We start from the raw sequence: 22,507 nt of genomic DNA on the forward strand, positions 1-22,507 counted from the left end.
ACGTTTTCCTGGGAACCCAGAATTTCAAAACATGAATTAAACCAGTGAAAAAACAGTGGCAGTAGTATATTAGTTTGCTAGAGCTGCCGCAACAAAGTAGCATGAACCAGGTTGCTTAAACAGACATTTATTGCCTCACAGTGCCAGAGGCCAGAAGTCTAAGATCAAGGTGTCGGGGAGTGGTTCCTGCAGAGGGCTGAGAGGGAGAATCTGTTCCGTGCTTCTCCCTTAGCTTCTGGTGGCTTGCTGGCAATTTGTGGAGGTCCTTGGCTTGTAGACATATCCACTTAATCTCTGCCTTATCTTCATGTGGCTTTCTCCCTGTGGGCATGTGTGTGTCCAAATTACCCACTTTTTAAGGATACAGTCGTATTGGATTAGGGGCTCACCCTATTCCAGTATGACCTCATCACAACTAATTATATCTGTGACAACCCTGTTGCCAAATATGGTCACATTCTGGGGTACTGGGGGCTAGAACTTCCACAAGGAATTTTGGATGGGGACATAATTCAACCTATAACAAATGATAAAAATACAAAATTAATAAAAGGTTCCCATTTCCTGGAGCCCTTATTACATGGTAGACTCTCACCTAGACATTTTATTTCATTAACTCAGTGAAGCTGCCTTGTCCCAATTCATAGTGGCAGAAGTCAAAGGTAAGAGAGGTCTCTCAGATTGCAACTTAGGTCTCCTTGATTTCAGACATGCTTTCTCTTTTATATGTTATTGCAAGAACATCACAAAGGAGCCATATGTGTTTATTTGGTGCAATTGAAATGCTGAACAGGTAGTAAATACACTGCAAAATCATGCTGAAGTTCATTGCAATGAAGACATCTTAAAGGACTCACAGGTGCCAGTTGTAGGGTCCCTACCAGAGAGGGCTGGGAATTGCACACTCTTAAGGAAGGGAAAGCCAGTGAAGTCTTGCCTGTGTCCACTGGGCTTATCCCCGGCAACCAGCTGCTGCATTCCTAAGAACACCCAGCAACCAACCTGCCTCTCTCCCTTTGTGCTTCCCCATCCTCATTCTGAATTTAGATCAGAACAAAGAGTAGAGAAGGAAATGAGCCAGAAAATAGAAAATTAATACTTGGTAAAATCATCATATTTTAAAATTAATTTATAGGCAATGTCAGATAACAGGAGTTAAATCATTTTATCAGCAGGCTGCTCTAGGATTTAAAAATTGGCATCCGTCATTGTAAATCAGGTCTCAGGAGCCCCAGGGAATGGTCTCTAGGGATGAGGGCTGATATAGGCTGGGCAGAAATGTAAACACTTGACTGGCTGTGCCCTTTTATTTCACACAAAACCTAAAATATTTTTACATCACATTGAGTGGTTAGGGTGTGTTAAATAGTAACTGGAGGGAAGAAGCTATTGAGGTTTACAGTTAGCCTGCTTTTAATGCTTATCTTCCTCCCTGTTGGTCCTGGGAAACTGGTTGTGTGAGAGATGCTCATTGTGAGGTTGCATTCCTGGCTCATTATTTAAGGGTTAGGCTTAACCTTCTGCATAGACACATTTTCCCTAGTAGTTTGGCTTTCACGTTTCTGCCATGCCTGTGAGCAAGAGCATCCACAGGTTTGCCACGTTTGTTCTGGGAAGACTTTCTGTGATTAAAGACCTGCCTTTCATCTTTTATCATTGCAGCTCTTTGTCGAGGGCGTGTGGTGAGAGTCCCCACAGGGACCCTGGTTCGAGTGGTGGGCACTGAGCTGGTCATCCCCTGCAACGTCAGTGACTATGATGGCCCCAGCGAGCAAAACTTTGACTGGAGCTTCTCATCTTTGGGGAGCAGCTTTGTGGAGCTTGCAAGCACCTGGGAGGTGGGGTTCCCAGCCCAGCTGTACCAGGAGCGGCTGCAGAGGGGCGAGATCCTGTTAAGGCGGACTGCCAACGACGCCGTGGAGCTCCACATAAAGAACGTCCAGCCTTCAGACCAAGGCCACTACAAATGTTCAACCCCCAGCACAGATGCCACTGTCCAGGGAAACTATGAGGACACAGTGCAGGTTAAAGGTATAGTCCTCACATGGGCTTGTTATGCCAGGGGCCAGACCTTTCTCTGCCCCTGGGCTGTGGTGGACTTTGTCAAGAGACTTAATTTCTCTGAGGCTCTGCTCCCTCCTCTGTCCAGGGGAATAATCATGTCTTAAATAATCATGTCTTAAAATTTAAAAATCATTGTTATCTGATTAAAGGCAGGGGATGGGCCAGATGACCTCAGAGGGCCCTTTCTCTTCACTCCAGTATGGTTCTGAGCCACCCTATGCCTGGTGAGGTGGAGGCAGCATGATGCAGTGGTGGAGAGCTGGCTCTGGAGCCAGGTTGCCTGTGATTGTTTAGTCCAGTTGCTGGCTCTACTACTTGTCAGCTGCATGGCTGTGGGCATGTTACATGCCTCAGCTTCCTCCTCTGTAACCTTAAAGGTTGTGAGGACAGCTGAGTTACCAGGTGTAAAGCCTTAGAGCAGTGCCATGTAAGCATTCAGTGGTTAGTGACAGGAAGGGGATGGTCATGTTAATGATGCTCAGGTTTATGGGAATCACAGGCACTTCAAAGTTCATGTCTTTCTCTGTGGCTTTCATGATTTAAGTACTTGTTTGTACCAGATGTTTTATGTGTTACATGTAATGTGGTCTCTGCTAGCTTATTGACCTAGCTTTGCAAATATTACACCTTACGTACCTGGAATGTTTTGGGATTTGTTTTGGGGGTTTTGTTTGTTTGTTTCATTTTCCAAGTCCTTTTAGATTTACTCACACATTCAATGCTCTGAACCCAATCAAAATAGGGCAGAATATTTCCCTAATTTATACATGAGGAAATGGAAGAGCATAGGTTAATTACTTTCCTAAAATCACACAGCTAATTAGTAAACGAGCAAGAACAAACCATTTTAATTTGGGGCTAAGAAAATAGAAACATTATAATTGTTGTTATTGTTACTTAATTATGCATTTATTTGTACCCTGCCTTGTTCCCAAAAGGGTTTATGTCTGGGTCAGAATGTATGTAATTATCAGAAAGTAGAAAATGCACATGATGATATAAAAAGCGAGGGTTGATTGAGGCATTCATTCCCTCATGACTTGTAGAACCCTGCCATAGCTCAGAGACTGTTCCCTCACTAGACTCATCAGGGGATAAAACTGTCCATTAAGGAGGTAATGAAACACCCCATCTACCTCTTTATTCCTATAGAAAATCCCGAACATGTTATTTAGAAAAAGACACTCTTGTATTGGAGCTAAATATTGCCACATGCCACCTTTTCATTAAGCCAGATGCACCCTTGTATCCCCTTGGAGTCTCCTCTTGAGTGGGAGGGAGAGTAAGGGGAGAATTCCCCCACCTGCACCCTGCTTCCTCCAGTATCTTTCAGCCTCTTCTGCTGTCTTTGGAAGGCAGGAGACACAAGAGGAGGCCTTTCTTGGGTGAGGAAAGCAATGGATGACCATGAGAGAGACTGACTGCTGCCCAGGTGGAGCCTCTGATGGTTGCCATGTGTGGTCCAGGATCTGCCCGGCCTTCAGCTTCATGGCTCTTGAAACTATTCATCTGTGCTCTGAGAGATGAGCTGGCCTTGAGAACTGAGTCATATTAGCCAGACTCACAGACTGATACATATACTAGAAGGTCATTATATTTATTTTGCAGTAGAGATGGGTCTTCAGGATGTGTCCTCCTAAAAATGTAGCAGCTTTTAAATGTTATCTAGAATAGCCCCTTCTCAAGGACACTGAATTAGTTTCTGAATATGGAATTGGGGGGAAAAAAACACAGATGATGAATAGTGGTGTTGGAGGGTCCTCTTAGCCAGCTCATCGACAAGCCTGATAGATTTTTCCCTGCTGCTTGGTAGCGGCCCCCTTTCTGGTTACCAGAATAGCAGTATCCATCTACTGCTTTTTTCCTGAGTACACCACCCATACTTCCTTGATCGCCGTCCCCTTTTTCTAGACTCTGTAGAAGTGCCTGGGCCTGTTCCTATCATGTGGATATGCTGTGTTCACCCTAGACATTCTTGGGCATTCCCCAGGCTGCAAGCCACAGGCCGCTCATGCCATCCTTTCTCCCCTGTGGATCTTGCTACTTTAAGTCTAGAAGGTCACCTTATCTGCAGATTCTGCGGGCTCCCTAGCCTAGCCCTGGTCCTAAGCAAAGAAATGTTTGACAGTCATACCCAATGATTTATCATGACAGCTGAGTGCCAGGCACGGTCCTGGGAACTTACCCTGTTTAACTTAACTCTCATGTCAACTCTATGACGAAGGTCCAGTTGTCATCCTCCTTTTAGGAAACTGAGGCACAGAGGGGTAAAGTAACTTGCCTTAAGGGTAGCAGAAGCATATCACATCCCCAAGGCACGACTCCCACAGGGAGTTTTTACCACCCACTTCTAGCATGGGGTTTTTTTGGTACCTTTATTTTTCTTTTTCAAGTCAGAAAGTCAATTGAGATTACAGATGAATCCAAATGGGAAAACGTGCCCATCCGGGTCTTGGAATGGGAAAGGGAGGAGGAAATTGTCTGTGGTTGCAGCGGTGGACTGGCCCTTGCCGGCTGGGGTCGGTGTGGACGGGCTACTGACCTAGCTTTCTCTTTCCGCAGTGCTGGCCGACTCCCTGCACGTGGGCCCCAGCGCGCGGCCCCCTCCGAGCCTGAGCCTGCGGGAGGGGGAGCCCTTCGAGCTGCGCTGCACCGCCGCCTCCGCCTCGCCGCTGCACACGCACCTGGCGCTGCTGTGGGAGGTGCACCGCGGCCCGGCCAGGCGGAGCGTCCTCGCCCTGACCCACGACGGCAGGTTCCACCCGGGCCTGGGGTACGAGCAGCGCTACCACAGTGGGGACGTTCGCCTCGACACCGTGGGCAGCGACGCCTACCGCCTCTCAGTGTCCCGGGCTCTGTCTGCCGACCAGGGCTCCTACAGGTGTATCGTCAGCGAGTGGATCGCCGAGCAGGGCAACTGGCAGGAAATCCAAGAAAAGGCCGTGGAAGTTGCCACCGTGGTGATCCAGCCGACAGGTGAGCTGGAAACGATGCGTTATAGGTGATGTTATTTTGTGACTAATGATAGTGGTATAAAGAACCGGGCCAGGGAGCCCCATGGCCTTCTGACAAGAACTGTTTCTGCTTCCCATGTGAGGCCTTATTTTTAAGGGTGAAGGGAGTAGGGTGTTGAGAAGTTGGAGGTGGGCGGGGTTACATTTGTTTTGTGCTGAGGATGCCTGTCGTTTTGCTTCGCAGCTGCTTTTATCTAAATTCATGTCCATGGAAAGCCACAGCCTGCACATAACACGAAGGCAGATCTTTCACTCAGAGTTTCGGTGCTGTGGTCCCTCAGCCAGATTAGGTAGGGCTTGGTGTTCAGTGGAGCTTTGGGGTGAAGGTGCCACACCCTGCCCCTAAACTTTATCGGGTTTGATGTTTCCTGAGTCCTTTGACGTGCCTTTCTCTGCAGCTGTTGGAGTGTGTGCCTGGCTTATCCCAAAACCTTTCATCTAACTTGTATCCTCTAGGCCTGCCTTTCGGTCCCCTCAGATGTGATTTTCCCGGAAGGGGGAGGAGCTCTCTAGGGCAGGGCCGCTTCTTGCTTTCCTGTATCATACAGACCACAGGAGCATCCAGTCCTGGGGTCAATACAAGAAGCCCTTTGTCCTGTCGTCTGTGAATCAGCTTTTTTTTTTTTTTCAAACCCTCTACTGCAATTATAGAAGTAATTAAGAAAATACAACATGCATTTTAGAAAACACATAAAAATAAAAGGAAAACATGCTCTTGTTGACTCATTGTCCAGCCAGCATCAATGGAGGACCTACTGTGTGCTCAGCTCTGTTCTGGGCCCTTGGGTCAGAGGTATTTGAAGCTTGTTCCCAGGCCCTGTGGAGCTTTAGGCTTCACAGAGACAGTGTAAAGAGACCAAGGAAGGGCAATGTCATTGCTCAGGATGAGTGGATGTCCTTGGTTTTCTGCGAGTCTGACATCTTCAGATCTCAGAGTACTTTGCTGCTGTTGCTGCTGCCTTCTGTTTTTTAAACTGGGAAGACCTTGGTTGTTGGACCCATTTCCTGAGCATGAATGTGAATATGTGGTGGCTCTGTTGCTCAGATGGGAAGGAAAGCAGGAAACAACACGCAGGGGGAATATTTTGTCTCTGAAGCTGCATTGTCCTGAGCTCTTTACTCTGCACTTACACCACAGCACAGAACCTGGATTTGGAAAAGTGGGTGGTGGAAAAGCAGGTCTGAGGTTCTTGAGTGACTGTGGCCATTGAGGAGAGGAGCTGCTCATTACTGGTCAGTCTGGGCTCCACTGGCTGCAGAAATCGCTTTCCAGATGGACTTAGGTTACCTTCCTGATCAGAAGTGATCGCTCTGCAGTCTGCCCTAAGAAACCTCTAGATATTAAACTTGCATCAAACAACTCTTAAGAGTTTCAGCTGTGTAGAAAGTTTACGCTTTTTTGGAAGAATTTGAATTGTAAAGACATTTTTTGTTTCAAACACACCATGAGACCTATAATATCTAGCTAAGAGACTTGAACACTGAACTTACTAGGCAGGTAACATCTGGCTCTCAGATGAGACAGGGTTCATAATCTTTTTGTGCCATGAGACTTTTCAACAGCCTTTTGAAACCTACAGAACTTTTCTCAGAATTAGCATGTTTTAATTCATAAAATACAGTACACAAGATGACAAAGGAAAATAATTATATAGAAATCGTTATCAAAATACTTGTAAAGCAAATTGATTTTGTAGTAATATTATGCTGCTTTATTAATGCATTGATAATAAGATAGTGGCAGGCTTAACAACTGTACTTTCTGAATAGTAATGAGTATACATGATATTTCAGGATATCTGCAGCAACTGTAATGTGATTTCTATTTGGGGTAGTCCCAGACACAGGTAATACTACACTGGTTTGTTGCTTACTTTCACAGTGGGAGGAGATGCTATATTTCAGGTACAGATTAATAAAAATAAAGATGGAGTTTTTTTCCCATCCAAGTTCACAGACTCTAAATTCTCTTTGCGGATCCCAGGCTAAGAACCGTCACACTAGGCTGATGGTCCTTCTCTTCTTGTCCACACCTGCACTATCCATAGCTGGCTGCTTATATATTATCACATTGTTATGATAAATGGCACAGAGTGAAGCTGTGCTACCCATGTGGCAGGGAGCCTCCTCCCCAGCCCCTCCTCCCTGTCATGGGAGTGGTCTGGTTGCTGCAAACTTTGTCTGATTTATGGATTTAGTTACATTCAGGGACACAGAACCTGCCCCACCACAGGCTTTGTATGAGGTCCCTTCTTTCATTACAAATACTTAGAACTGGTCCTTTTTTTCCCTTTAGCCTACTCCATCCTGTCTCTCAGCAGTAAACTCCCAAATCCAGAATGTGTGGGACCTCTGGTTAGTGATGTGACAAGATACTGAGCCACTTGCACAGAGAAAATTACAAAGTGAACTACACAGCTGAAGAGACATCCCTGCCAATATTTTCTGAACCTGAGACTCTGTTTTCTCCGTCCATACAGTCCACAGCTGCTTGTTAAGTACTTCTTCACTGACCCGACTCCCTCCTGAGTCGTCTTTTACTTCCAGTAGCTGAAGTCCTGGCAGAGGTGACTCCAGCAGGATTCCAGGGTTTCTGGCCACAAGCTTTGACTGTAGAATGGTTCAAACTGCAGAGCCTGGCTCAGGGCAGCAGTTTCCATACTTAGTCCTCACAAATGATACCCTCAGGCTACTTTTGGCCCTTTTAAAGAGATGAGCAAGAGAAAGAATTAGGAGACTAGGTGGAAGGAGAAATTGAACTTTTAAATTCCCTTTTCTAATACTGTGCCCACCTTATTTTCTGTCTTCTGTCTAGCTGGATCTTGAACTTGACTTGAAATATTTGTTTGAAATATTGTCAGGCTTTGGACATATTCATATGAAAGTAATTTACGCCAAGGAGCACGGGCTTTGGAGTTGGTCTTTTCTGAATTGGGTCCCTGAGCTTACTGGGGCCAGTGCCATGCCGTTGATGCCAGCGACTTGCTAGAAGGCCAGGGCTGTGCCTCTGCTTGAATCCCCTGGGAAGTGCTTGGTACTTGTCATCTAAGTAATTGTTCCCGGACATTTCACAAGTTGATGTTTTTCTACTCAGATTACAGATGCTCTTTTAAAATCTTCTGAATAGAATAAAATGTTTCCATGTGAAAGCTTTTGACAGGGGAATGCTGGAACTAGATCTGCCTTGAGTCTGTGACACCAAATACTTCACTGCTTCATCTAAATATAGTCTACTTTTAATTATCCACACTAATGAGAAAGGACAGTAGTGCAGATAATCCAAAAATCGTGTTTTAGTTTTAGAATATGTTTTATGATTGGCTTTTATGTGGGAATGTCTAAGAAATAAATTATACTCTCAGTACATTACATTTTGAAGACTTGACTCAAGGAAAATTGTCTGGTTTCACTTTCCTGGCCCTTCTGTTGAGGATTTTTCCCTTTTATCCCTTAGACAGTTTCACCCTCACTTCTGCTGCCCTATTGCCTAGCCCCCAGCTAACAATGTGTACCAGTCAGAAGCAAGTCTTCCTTTTCTGTAAAATCACCCAAGTTTCATCATGCACATGGAGAATGTATAATTTTAGTTTTACAGTCTTCAATAGACTGCTTATCAAAAGATAGCATAACAGTGAAGAGAAGAGTTTCTAAAGGCAGATAGCCTGGATTTGGATTCCATCTCTGCCACCTATCAGCTGTGTGACCTTGGGCAAGTTACTTAACTTCTCTGTGCTTCAATTTCCTCATCAGTAAAATTAGGCCTCTTAGGGTTGTTTTGAGGATTATTATATGTAAAGCACTCAGAACACTGCCTGGCATATATAGCAGATATATGTAAATGTTTGCGGCTATTGTTGTTTTTACAAAATAAAAAGAAATGTGGTGTGTTCTGTTAATTTATTCATTAAATATTTCTCAAGCACTTACAACTGTACAAAGCCTTCTAACTTTAATACTGTAAATAACAACTTAAAAGGAGATGCTTTAAAGAGGGTGGAGAATAGAAGGGGCAAACATAATCAGATTACCTAGATGTATTTGTTTTTAATTTTCAAGTTCTGCGAGCAGCTGTGCCCAAGAATGTGTCTGTGGCTGAAGGAAAGGAACTGGACCTGACCTGTAACATCACAACAGACCGAGCAGATGACATCCGGCCCGAGGTGATGTGGTCCTTCAGCAGGATGCCTGACAGCACCCTACCTGGCTCCCGCGTGTTGGCGCGCCTTGACCGTGATTCCCTGGTGCACAGCTCGCCTCATGTTGCTTTGAGTCATGTGGATGCACGCTCCTACCATTTACTGGTTTGGGATGTTAGCAAAGAAAACTCTGGCTACTATTTCTGCCACGTGTCCCTGTGGGCACCCGGACACAACAGGAGCTGGCACAAAGTGGCAGAGGCTGTGTCTTCCCCAGCTGGTGTGGGTGTGACCTGGCTAGGTGAGTGGTTTGGAGAATGACTCTTAACCTTTTCAGCTTAACCCCTCCTCGGAGTTATCTAAAGGAGTTATCTCAGGAGGCTCTGCGCTTTGCATGACTTTGACATTATTTCTATTGGTTCATGCATACTTTGGCCCAGATAGATCCCAAGCTGGGGATGAAATAGAATCTGGCAGGCAAGGGAAATGTTTAGATAATGTGGCCTCAGTTGTCTCAATACCCTCATTTGAGAGTATATAGTTTCCTTTTGTTGTCGACATTTGCAGGGTCAGGGCACTGCTGAATGGCTCTTTGAAATGAATCTTTGTTGGAGGGAGAACACTGCCATTCTTCGTTTGTTTCTCTTAGACTCCTAGGTGCTCCCTGGCAGGAGCTGGTGCTTTTCCAAAGCCCAATGCAGAAAGATAATTCCTTCAGTTATTAGAAAGCATTTTTTTTTTTCACATCACGCCCTGGAATCCCACAATATATCTGTATATACCAGTTACAACTAAAGGGCCCGCCTGCTTCTATAGGCTTGTTTTGTGGACGCTCTCACCCCAGGTATAATTTCCCCAGTGGAAGAGCAGAGTAGCTCTCAAGTGTTGACCACCTTGCCACCCATTTTATAACAACCTGCCGTATATGTGGAGATCTTTGGCATGTCCTCTTACTTTATACTAAGCTCCTTTTCCCCTACCTCTTTTTTCCCTAAATGTTTGCCCTCTGGGCAAAATGTACACTAACTTTTCCTAATTTTTGTTATGTCTTGTAATTGCAAGTAATCAAAGGAGGGATGGGGTCAAGCTGGGTGTGGAAAGCTTCGCTCCCCACCTCCATTATTACAGAGATGGGACAGGCCTTCCATCACATTCTCCCCTGTTTTGATCTCTCTACTGTCCATGAGCGCCTGAGCCCTGATAAAGGCATTTGGCATTGCTCTGATTATTAGCAGGCAAAACAGATCTTTAAAGGCCAGGAAACCATTTCCTCCTTTGTCTGATTCTTCTGCTATGACCTCCAACTCATACTTATCTATTCCTTATCTCTGCGTGGAAATCTTCTCTTGGGTTAGTGGCATATTTGCTCTCCTTTTTTTTTTTTTTCCTCCCCAGTAAGCCTTTATTTGGCAAAGATGGGGAGTTGGCCAGTGGAGACAGAGGGGGCAGGGAGAAGAAGAGCAATGAGAGTAAGCAGAAGGGACAATCCGATTCCGATGGAGACGAGGCAGGGTGTTCATCAGCCCTGTTAGCAAAGTAATCCTTTGATATCTGAAAAGTAAAAGAAGCGGAGTTTATCTGGCAAGCTTTTTATTCCTGCCGTCTGAACCCCATGCAAGAGAGTCACTATGAAGTACTGAACTGGAACAATGTTGGCTCAGCTAGAACTCTCCTTAGCAACCTTCAAAATAAAACAGATGTTGTCAGCACCAAAAGAAGATTTTTCATCTCTGGAGCTGAATTTGTCTCACAGCTCTGATCCTTGGTGTATTGTATGGTGCTGTCAAATCCCAGCACTGGCTCTCCGTACCCGCTCCCCCTTCAACTTCTGAATCCCAGCTCGAGGACTTTTTTTTTTTTATTGAAAGTGCTGCTTGCACTCCAATTTGAGGGTTCTTTGAAGTACTTGTGCATTGATCCCGGCATACCCGGGGGGAGATGCAGGGACTGTCAGACAACAGGAGCGGAGCTCTAGGAGGAATGGGCTCCTTTAACTGGAAGGGATTTGTTGGTAGCTGTGTTCTCCAGAGAGTGAAAAGAAATAAAGAGACTAAATTGTGGAAAAGGCTCAGTTACTATCCAAAGGATCCCGTCATTTGTTTTCCTTTGGAAACTCCTTTGGAGTGCTACTACCATTGTGAAAGTCATCAGTGTGCTTTTCCTGACTGATGCTAACAGATATAGAACCTGCACCTTCCCTGCTGCTTTGCATGTAATAAGCACTCAATAAATATTAGCTGAATGGGTAAATAAACCAGTACCCACACATGGATTTTGTTAAAATATGTGCATAGGAAAGCTAGAATTGCTAAGAAAGCAGTAATGTTCAACTCCTAGGATATTCAGAGATATTTGCCCCTGAGTAAACCTAACGAAAGAGCGAGTAGTATGAAAAACAATTGCATTCTTTTTTTTTTCTTCTTCTTAAGACTTCTCCTCCTTCCCTGTGCCTATGACTCAGACCATTACAGCTGCTTGGACACTTGTCAGGAGCGGGTAGGGCAGGAGCATAGCAGCAGACCCTTCTCAAAGACTTCCCCGCTGGACTTTGTCCAGAAGCCAGTGAGCCTGGCCTGACACTCCATGGTTGTCTCTAGATATGTAACGTGCATGTATATGCGTATGGATATCATACCACATACAACTTGTGACCAATATAAGGTAACCGAGAAGTGACCAAAAAAGATAGACAGACAACCTGACAAGCACTCTGTTGATATAGGTGGTCTTAGGTCATGTAACTCTGGAATGTTGTCACAGAAAAGTTTTTGAGAGAGTTGGTTTGCTACACAGGTAAAATGCAAAACTCAGTTTTGCCACTTGACAGATTAAAATGAATAATTACCATTTATTGAGCATCTACTGTGTGCCAGGCACTGGACTAAGGACCTTATATACATTAAATGTTCAATGTGAAAATATTTTTGGCCTTGGGACTCAGCTTCACTCCTGAAACTCCAGAGCATAGTCCTAAGAGCTGGGTAGTTCTTGTCTTCATTTGCTTGGGGCTTGTGTACTGAGCTAGGTGAGGGGATTGAAGCTGATTGGGGTCTTCTAGAGTTCCACTGTGCTAAGCAGGAAGACGGGGCAATGACGTGAATGGGCCTGGCAAGTCCAGAGCACTTGCAGCCACTGAGAGGATCATGATAATTTTTTAGATGTTGAGAAAAAACCTCTTTTACTTAGAATGTATGTCCTACTTTAAAGGGAAAGAAAAAAAAGATTTAAGTTGGCTTGCAAAATGAGGTACAATTTAAAGCAGGAGACATAAAAATAAAATCAAGATCAAAAGGGTAAAAGAAGAATAGATATTGCAAGGTGGTTGGTATGAATTAGTTATTGTATTTGAGCACTGAATTTGCCTCTGAAGTTCTGAAGAGTTGAGACAAAAAAAAAAAAGGTGTGATTATACAGTTCTCCTCTGAGGAAGGAAAACATTAACTCTTTCAGCGAGACAAACTTTCTCTTGGCATTGAATTTATCATGTGCTTTTTCATTTTGGGGCATTGGAAAACATAATGGACAGGGCTTTCAACTGTTCTTTTACAAAAGGCCCTAAATGATTGTTTAAATGGATGTTTCTTATATCCACCCTTTATAAAAGCTGAGGACATAAATCTTAAGTGTGTGAAGGGTTTCTGTAAGAAGCTCAATTACTATGGGGGACAAATGATGCTTTGTGTTGATCCAATTTAGTGTATGTCTAAAACAGAGAACCTAGCAGAATGGCTAGTTAATCTGCACATTAAGCCATCTCCTTCTGCTATCAGATGTCTTAAATGAGCCTTTGGCAAGAGTTGGATACTAATCAGTTCATGGTTGAACTCTCTGCCCGAAGTACCAGACTTCTGTGGTGTTAATTGGAAGGGGTTCCACAGGCTTTGGATATAAGAGCTGGAGGAGGCAGAGTTGAGTTCTACTGTTCAGTCTTAAGAACCTGATTTGCATTCTTCCCCACTAAAGGACTGGCCCCTCTTCAGCAATGTGCCAGCAAGGAAGGTAATTATTTTATTTAAAAGAGCTGTTAATCTGCTAAGTACTTGGTAGAAACTTTAGAGTTCTGGGCCATTTATAGGCGATAAGATTTAGACCTGTAGGTTTTTTAAGGATAACTAATATCAGCTGTCTGTCCAAGATTATTCTGGAAGGCAGAAGTGCACGTGGCCAAGTGTTGGAGTCAGGAGACATGTGTTAGCCCTCCTTCTAGGTATGTTGCCTCGGGTGTGTCGATGAACATTTCCAAGTAAGTTTTGGTTTCCTGGTTTAATATGATAATGCATATAAAGTGCTTAGTACAGTGCCTGGCTCTTAAATGCTCACTGCATTTTCTTGGTGGTGGCGATGATGATTTGTTAGTGTTTGAGGGTCTTCCCCACCAAGTTCTTAACCAATTAAGACCTAAGAGTTTGTCTTAGGGCATGGAGGAGCCCAGCATAGAGGAATTAGGAACATGTGTGTCCTAAAAGCAGCTGCTCCTAAGAGGAGCTAGAGAAAGGGGTTGAGCTGACCACACCCAGCCCTTTTCCTCCCCCTCAAATCTAGTAATTCACTTTTCCTTCTCTGGGAGGAGCAAATGAGGATGAAGAAAGAAAAACTTCATGAGTATTTCTTTTTTTTTTTTTTTTTTGAGATGGAGTCTCGCTCTGTCGCCCAGGCTGGAGTGCAGTGGTGCGATCTTGGCTCACTGCAACCTCCGCCTCCCAGATTCAAGCGATTCTCCTGCCCTAGCCTCCCAAGTAGCTGGGACTACAGGGCGCCCGCCACCATGCCCGGCTAATTTTTTTTTGTATTTTTAGTAGAGATGGGGTTTCGCCACGTTGGCCAGGCTGGTCTCAAACTCCTGACTTCAGGTGATCCGCCCGTCTCGGCCTCCCAAAGTGCTGGGATTACAGGCGTGAGCCACCGTGCCTGGCCCTTCACGAGTATTTCTTTGGGTGCAGGGCATAGATGTTGCATTCAAATGATGTTATTTTTATTGCTCTGAAATGGCTAGTGCTCCATCCATCCTCATAATGGTTTTGCCACAGTAAGGTAATGAGTCTCCCCTCCCACCCCCTCCCAACAACAATAGCTCCTTATTTGTAGCCTTCACTCATTAAATGTCGGTGAATATTTAATTGTTATACAAATGGTGATCGTGGTGTCATTTTGACGATTGGTCAATATGCTCAGCTGCCTCTAAAGTACCTACCCAATTCAAAATAATAAAACCCTGTCATCAGCAGAGGCTGAGCACTCCTTCTGTTTCTTCTAACTGGAGCATGCAGCCATTCATGTAATTAGCTGTGCCAAGTTAACTAAGTTTCAGAGGGGGTATTAGAACATGGTCCTATTGTACACAGTTCAGGATTAGTGCTTCAGCTGTTGTCATCACTCTTGTCTTCCGGGATGTAGCAGGCTTTGAGAAAGATTAATAACCTGGGTGTGTAAGGAGGTTGCACAATTTGATCATAGTAGGAGCTAGGCCACGGAGCCAAAGCCTGTCCTATAATTCTGCTCTCACACACTCTGCAAGGCCTTAGTCTTCTAACTTAGCTCCTCTAACTTTTGCTTTTTGTTTGTTTTTCATTTGGAAATGTACATGAAAATAGTACCAATCTTACAAGGTTGTTATGGAGATTAATTGAAAATGCAAGGAAAGTATATAGTGTGGTGCCTGGCATATGGAAAGCCCTTGATAAATGCTCGTTGTTTAGCATTATTATTGTAAAATGGGGATAATAATACCTTCCTTACAAAATTGTCATGAGAGTAAAAGGAGGTATTTTGTATGAAAATCTCTAGATCAGGCTCCTGCACATAGTAGGCCCATAATACTTGTTTTTACAAATTAGCCAGTGATTCTGAAAGCTTTTTATTGTTTTGAAAGTTGTGACAGAGGAGTCTAATGAGCCATTATTTTTAAAGCCTTTCTTTGGGGGAGGGTCACTCTTTTGGAGTCTGTGCATAGCTTGGGAGATGGTGTGGACATGAGCAGACACCTTCCTGGCATCCAGATTAGGGAGCAGATCCCTGCTTCTCAGAACGTTAGTGATGCCGCACTTGGACTGGCCTCAGTATTCTGTGAGAGGGCTTACAGTGTGTGTTGTTGTTTGTTTTTAACTTTTAAAAATAGAAATTTACAAATATTCACAGTTGAAGAAATAACCACCAACTTCAACAATAATCAATATTTTGCTGATCTTATTTTATCTCTCTTCCCTATTCCAGACACCAGACACACACAGACACACACACACAAAAACACACACTTTTTTCTTCTAGAAGAGTATAAAGTATATCCCAGACATCATGTCATTTTACTGTTAAACACTTTAGTATGCATCTTTAATGATAAGCAGTTTTTAAACATAACCACCATTGCATTCTTAGCTGATTTCTTGATGAGATCAAGCAGAATGTAGCAGTAATCAGTGGTGAAATGCCTGTGCCCAAAATGAGCATTTTAATGCAAAATATTAAATTTAGTTCAATTCAGCCAGTATGTTAGTATTTTTTATGTACAAGGCACTGCATGCACAGCACGTACAGAGAATCAAGGTGGCAGTCCCTGGCCCTGGGAAGAGTCCTGTGGAAAGCCCATAAGACATACATACAAATAACCAAAGTTCAAGGCAGGATTCACATAAAACCCTTAGAGAGCAGGGAGCTTGGCAGGTGGTGGGATTTGTTGAATACGAAATAGGAGTGTGACATGTGAGTTCAAAGGAGGCATTCTCCGTTGAGTAGGAGAGGATACACAGAAGAGGTATGTGCATGACAGGCCTTGAAGAAGGGCACAATCTCTGCAAACCATTTTTAAAATTGTAAAACAATGTTAAAGGACAATCTCTGTCCATGCACCAAAACAAAAACGAAATCAGAACCTGCTCCTACTCCTACCATTCTGACATGGTGGAATCATATCTTCTCCAGGAGTGTAAGTCTAAAGTTGAGCTACAAGGCTGGTGGATAGCTCAAATGAACCTGCCCCTCGTAAGTTCACAAGCCAAGAATCCACTTATTTTTGTTTGCCTTTGCATTAAAACTGAGGCCTCCTTTTCTGAGGCCTAAGGTTAGTTTTAAGAGAGAATGAAGAGACCAACTGTTGAGGTCAATGAAGAGATTTTTCTTTCCTTCCAAGCTGGAATTCCTATAGCTAGATGCACACATTGTGCAAGTCCCCCGTACTCTCATTCCGCTGTGTTTGGGTATGTAGGATTCAAACAGGTTCATTTCAGGGTGGAGAATGGAGTAGAATGAAAGAATCTCTTCAGTCATTATTTAAACTACTTATCGAGCAGGTGGCCCAGGTGCTGAGGCAGACAGAGCAGCAGGAAGGAAGGCAGAGAAACTGGAAGCACAGGAGTAGCTAGGGAATGGTGAGAGGTGCCATCTGAGTGGAGTTGAGAAGGCAGTGGGTGCTGCGGCTGGGTGCACGCAGTGGAGGGCCTCGAATGCCAGGCTGGGGAGCATTTTCTTAACTCAGTAGGTGAGGGAAGAAGCCATGGGAGGTTTATGGAGCAGATGCCCAAGCAGTCATGTCAGTCATGTCAAGTGGCAATGGGAGGTTGTTATTATAGTCTTGGCTAGAGGGAGTGAGGGCCAGGGTGAAGGTGTTCTTCATGAGGTTTTCACTTCTATTTGCAAATATTCATAAAGTGTCTACTCTGCATCAGGCCTGAGAACAAAGAAATGGAAGAGACACTGAGGAGGTAGAATGTGCGAGACTCAGGAACCCTCAGAGTGGAGAGGTGGAAGGGAAGGGAGAGCGTTGAAGATGGCACACCTTTGACACTGAGTGACCTTGAGAATGAGTGGCGGGAATGTGGTAGCAGGAGTGGTTGAAAAGTTTGGAGGTGGGGCTGGCTGTGTTTGGAACAAGGTTTTAGCACTCTCTCTCTCTCTCTCTCTTTCTCTCTCTCTCTCTCTCTCGCTGGTTCGCTGTGTGTGTGTGTGTTTGTGTTTGTGTGTTTGCAGAGGCAGATGTGGAGTGAGGTGAATTCGGTTGTGAGCGTGCTGTAGTAAAGACGCCATGGATGCTCAGTTAGAATGCCCAGACCTCAGCTCAGGCCAGTGTTTGGGTCTGGAGGCTAAGGAAGAGCTGGGTTTTCATGTCTGGGGGAGTGAGCTTTGGGGTGTGAGCAGGCCAGGGAGTGGGAGGAGAGAGAGAGCTGCCCAGGTGATTGGCACAGGAGCTAGTTTTGACCACCTTTTCTGTGTGTTCTGTGATCTGACCACTAATAGGTCAGTCAAGTCACTCGAACATGTTTTTTTAATTGACAGATTAAAATTATATATGTTTATGGTGTACCACATGGTGTTTTGAAATATGTATACATTGTTGAATGGCTAAATGAAGCTAATTAACATATCCATTACCTCACATACCTATAATTTTTTGTGCTGAGAATGTCGAAGATCTGTTCTCTTAGCAGTTTCCAAGTATACAATACATGGTTATTAACTATAGTCACAATGTTGTACAATAGATTTCTGGAACTTATTCCTCCAGTCTAACTGAAATTTTGCGTCCTTTGCCTAGCATTCTCCCCTCTCCATCCTCCAGCCTCTGGTAATCACCACTTTACTCTCTGTTTCTATGAGCTCAGCTTTTTGACCTCCCACATGCGAGTGACATTATGTGGTATTTGTCTTTCTGTGCCTGGCTTATTTCACTTAACACTGTCCTCCAGGTTCATCTGTGTTGTCGCAAATGGCAGGATTTTGTTCTTTTTTTTTATGGCTGAATAGTAGTCTATTGTGTATATATACCATATTTTTTTAATCCATTCATCTGTTGATGGACACGGGTTGATTCCATATCTTGGCCCTTGTGAATAATGCTGCAATGAACATCTACCATCTTTCATCATAATTTTGACAGCCTTTGAAAAGGTGCCACTCTGAAAGAATCTGCACGGGGGTGGAAGTAAACCATTAAGGATCAAAGGGTCTGTCACCTGTGAGGAGACAGAAGAGGAGTCCCCACAGGCAACTTCATGGTGTTTTGGATCACACTGGTCAGTCAGGCTGAGGCGAGGGCCTGCAGGGAGCTGTCTTCTGGGTCACATTCCCTGTGGCAGTAACTTAGTGTCATGGCAGCACTGCACTCAGCGTTCCTAAAAATCATGTGTCAGTCAGTGGAACTTAGAAAATATGAAGTTTAGAAGACAGTAGGTTTGGTTCATCTGTGAGCTAAGGATGCACTTGAAAGGTGGTAGAAGACAGGGCTCCGTTCCCATCTGCCACTTTTGAACTGTGTGGCCAAGTCACTAACTTCTTTAAAGCTCTCCCCTCAGAAATGGGAACTGTGAATAGTGATCACAAATATATACACGTGTATGTGTATATGAATATGTGTGTACCTGCATACACACACACACCAGGCACCAGTCTAGGCATTTTAAGTACAGTATCTTTTAACTCTTAACCCTCACAATAACATTATGAGCTAGTTACTGTCATCCCCATTTGTATGGGTGAGGCACCAGAGATCTGAGTAATCTACCCAAGGTCAATAGCAAGTAAGTGGCAGAACCAGGATTTGAACACAGTCTGGCTCCAGACCTCAGCTCCTCACCACTGTTCTCTGCTGCCTCACAGTTTGCTGTTCAGGGTTATGGTTCTCCAGTCCCCACACAGTCTCATGCCACACAGGAAGGGTCTTATGTGTTGTGCTTGAAATGGACTTGAGGCTCCATGTAAGAGCCACTGCTGGCTGCTGCCTACAGATAGTTGATGCTCAGTGTTCTGGGGCAGTCTTGCTCTATGCACAGCTGGTGCAAATCTGCCCTTTCCACATGAGATGGACTTAGTTGTCCTGCTCTGCACCCACATTGCTGCATCCTGAATTCGACATGAAAGTTTAGATGTGGAGTAATTTGAGCATTCCTTATCTTTTGCATATGATGGTGTAAACACAGTTGGGTGGTGTGTGTCCTTCAGTCAGTTTTTGCTAGGATGATGTGTGGTGTGGTGTATTAGCACCATGCCCAGGTTCAGGACATCCCCTAGCAGTGTGACAGCATATGAGCCTGTAAAAATGAGCAGTCAGGATGGCCAGTGGATTCCTCTCTAGCCCTGGCAGTCCCACAGCCTGTGGATTTCTCTATGGTGTCCACATCACGGTACGATGTACTCCCATGGATGGGCACAAGCAATTAAATACTTGCGAAGATGACATTTGAGGAATTAGGATTTTGAGTTCTTTCCATTTTCTGGTCCACTGAATGATTCTTGGAGAAATCATGATGTTATAAATTCCATTAGAAGTGTAAATCACAAGAAAAGTTCCTTGACCTCAGCAGTTTGTAATCTGTATGTCATAAATGAAAACAATGTTAAATAAAACCAAACTTTGATCAAGGTGATGCAGATAAAGATAGTGTTGATAAATGGAGAGTTGTGTTTAGGTAGTATTATTTTTCTCCCAGAAGGCAAAGTGCTGTGGAAGAAAAACGTAGCCCTTTATAGGCCGGGTGCGGTGGCTCGTTCCTGTAATCCCAGCACTTTGGGAGGCTGAGGTGGGCAGATCACTTGAGGTCAGGAGTTTGAGACCAGCCTGTCCAACATGGCAAAACCCTGTCTCTACTAAAAAAATGCAAAAATGAGCCGGGTGTGGTGGTGTGTTCCTGAATTCCCAGCTATTTGGTTGGCCGAGGCATGAGAAACGCTTGAACCTCAGAGGCAGTTGCAGTGAACTGAGATCGCGCCACTGCACTCCACTTGGGAGACACAGTAAGACTGTCCAAAAAAAACAAAAAAAGAAGAAGAAGAAAAATGTAGCCTTTTCTAAAAGCCTGAACATTCAGGCGGTAAAAATTTACTGAGTGCTTACTGCATAAAAGGCAGTGTATTTGGAGCTTGAGGATGAGACTGTAAGCAAAGAGTCATTGTGGAGTGGGCTAACTGGCATACAAAAGTGCATAGATGGCTTATGGGAGCACAGAGTATATCCCTTCTGGGGACCCAGGACCAGGTGACATTGAAGAATAAGTGGAAGTTTGTAGTGCATCTCACATCATCACAGTGGTGTGAGACTGTGTGGAGACTGGAGAACCTCGAGTAATCAGGTGTAGAGGAGCTGGGGGAAAGGAGAGGAAGCCACAAGAGGATTCCAACATCAGCTCCTTGGCAGGTATGGAGGAAGCCTTGGGGCAAAGGAGGACAGAACCATGGAGGTGCAGAAATGGATTAAATTGATGCAGTGAACCCCAGAGGAAGGAGGGGTTTTTCTCCCAGTGGAAACAGGACTGTGGCAGAGGCAAGGGGATGCTAGGAGAATGCTGGCTTCCCTCCCACCCTTCTCTGCAGGGACATGGGGTGCTCACTAGGGCAAGATTCACAGTGACACAGGTGAGTTACATGTGGCAGTAGCGAGAATGTCTGTGGGAGAGTTTGAGGATGGGAGTGCTTATTGACCACTGAACACAGATTCCGCAGAAAAAGTCAGAGGAACGGTAAAGTGAGGACAGAAATATGTAGGGGGAATGATGACCTGAGGGCCTTGCATTTAGGGCATGGCCAAGGATGACAGGAAGCTGAGCCACTGTGCCACTGATGGGCCTCGAGTTCTGGAATTTACTGTTGGGTGGGGTTTTCCGATACTGTTCCAGTGGGGGTGTTGGAGGTCTGTGGGCTTGCTTGGCATTCCAGAGCAATCTTGGTAGGGGGTGGACACTGAGCTTCTTAAGAGATTCTTCTCAGAAGACCTTAACCTCTTGGGGAAACTGACAGCAGACCCCAGTGCCATGGAAGGATCAAGATTCTGGCCGAGGACATTGGGCTTCTGTCCTTGGGAGGTTTTCTTGGGGTGGGAGGTATGAGAAGTGGTGTTTTACAAGTTTTGCAAAAACACTGTTCTAGGATCCTATCCAATGCAACGACTGATTTCTGTCTCTCTAGTCCAGCAGGAGAAGCATTTAATTGTTAAAACAAGAGCAGTCCTTGTCTCATTCCTTTTGTTAATTCTTGCCATGTTACTCTAATTATTTTCCTATCCTGGCCTTTCTGTCTCTCGTTCAGAACCAGACTACCAGGTGTACCTGAATGCTTCCAAGGTCCCCGGGTTTGCGGATGACCCCACAGAGCTGGCATGCCGGGTGGTGGACACGAAGAATGGGGAGGCGAATGTCCGATTCACAGTTTCGTGGTACTACAGGATGAACCGGCGCAGCGACAATGTGGTGACCAGCGAGCTGCTTGCAGTCATGGACGGGGACTGGACGCTAAAATATGGAGAGAGGAGCAAGCAGCGGGCCCAGGATGGAGACTTTATTTTTTCTAAGGAACATACAGACACGTTCAATTTCCGGATCCAAAGGACTACAGAGGAAGACAGAGGCAATTATTACTGTGTTGTGTCTGCCTGGACCAAACAGCGGAACAACAGCTGGGTGAAAAGCAAGGATGTCTTCTCCAAGCCTGTTAACATATTTTGGGCATTAGAAGGTAGGAACTTTTTTCTTGTTATTCATTTTTGTTTTGTCTTTGCTTAAGTCGTGCCGCTGTGTGTTGATGCACAGTCACCCTCTGCAGGTTATCACTTACACTAGGAATGTGTGTCCTGGACATTGATCGCCATGCGACCCGTTGCACATGCTCTTTGGACTCACTATCACCCCTCCTCTGTCCCCAAGCCCCAGAGAGGTCCCCCTCCAACTCACTGTCAATCAGCCAAGTCTCTTGTTTCCTGAACTTTACCTCTGAATGTTTCTTTTCTCTTTCTTGCGTTAAACATGATGACTCTGAGGACACTCTTTCCCCTGGAGAAACCGTTACCTCTCTGAGGACAGTTTCCCCCAGAGCCCACCTAAGTAGTGCCCATTTTCTTCCTACACTTCTCATAACTGGGCCTAGAGGTGTGGGGCAGGTGCCCTTCTTGATCCTCCCTGCAGCTTCCAGGTCGTTTTCGCTCACTCCTAAAAATATCTAGCTTCGAATCTCGTGTCATCATCACACCATACCACCTCTTCTTGTTACTATTGCCTGTTGCCTCCTAGGTCCTCCGTTCATTCTTTGAAGATGTTAGCGTTTGTTTCATGGCCACTCTGTCTGACACTGCTCCCATCTTGCTAACTTCAGTATCTGTGTAGAGCACTGGGTCACAATTGGAAGCACCCTAGGAACTTAAAAAAAATGCTGGTGCTTTGTCCCACCAGAAATTCTCCCATCCAGATACTAACCAGGCCTGACCCTGCTTAGCTTCCAAGATCAGACAAGATCGGGCGGGTTCCACCAGAAATTCTATTTTAGTTGGTCTGAAGTATATGCATTCTGGGCACTGCAATTTTTAAATGCTCCCACAGTGAT

General features: G+C 44.8%; 1 protein-coding gene across 1 annotated transcript in view; it reads left to right on the forward strand.

Moving 5' to 3' along the window:
* The window catches only part of PTGFRN (prostaglandin F2 receptor inhibitor), an 80,634-nt gene that overhangs the window by 30,167 nt on the left and 27,960 nt on the right, over positions 1–22,507 (forward strand). Inside the window, exons 2-5 of the mRNA XM_009428418.5 lie at positions 1,663–2,031; positions 4,627–5,040; positions 9,135–9,515; positions 21,221–21,646. Of these exons, the coding sequence (XP_009426693.2) occupies positions 1,663–2,031; positions 4,627–5,040; positions 9,135–9,515; positions 21,221–21,646 (1,590 nt within the window). The remainder of the gene's footprint in view (positions 1–1,662; positions 2,032–4,626; positions 5,041–9,134; positions 9,516–21,220; positions 21,647–22,507) is intronic.

Source organism: Pan troglodytes, chromosome 1 (assembly GCF_028858775.2).
Source record: "Pan troglodytes isolate AG18354 chromosome 1, NHGRI_mPanTro3-v2.0_pri, whole genome shotgun sequence".
NCBI lineage: Eukaryota > Metazoa > Chordata > Mammalia > Primates > Hominidae > Pan > Pan troglodytes.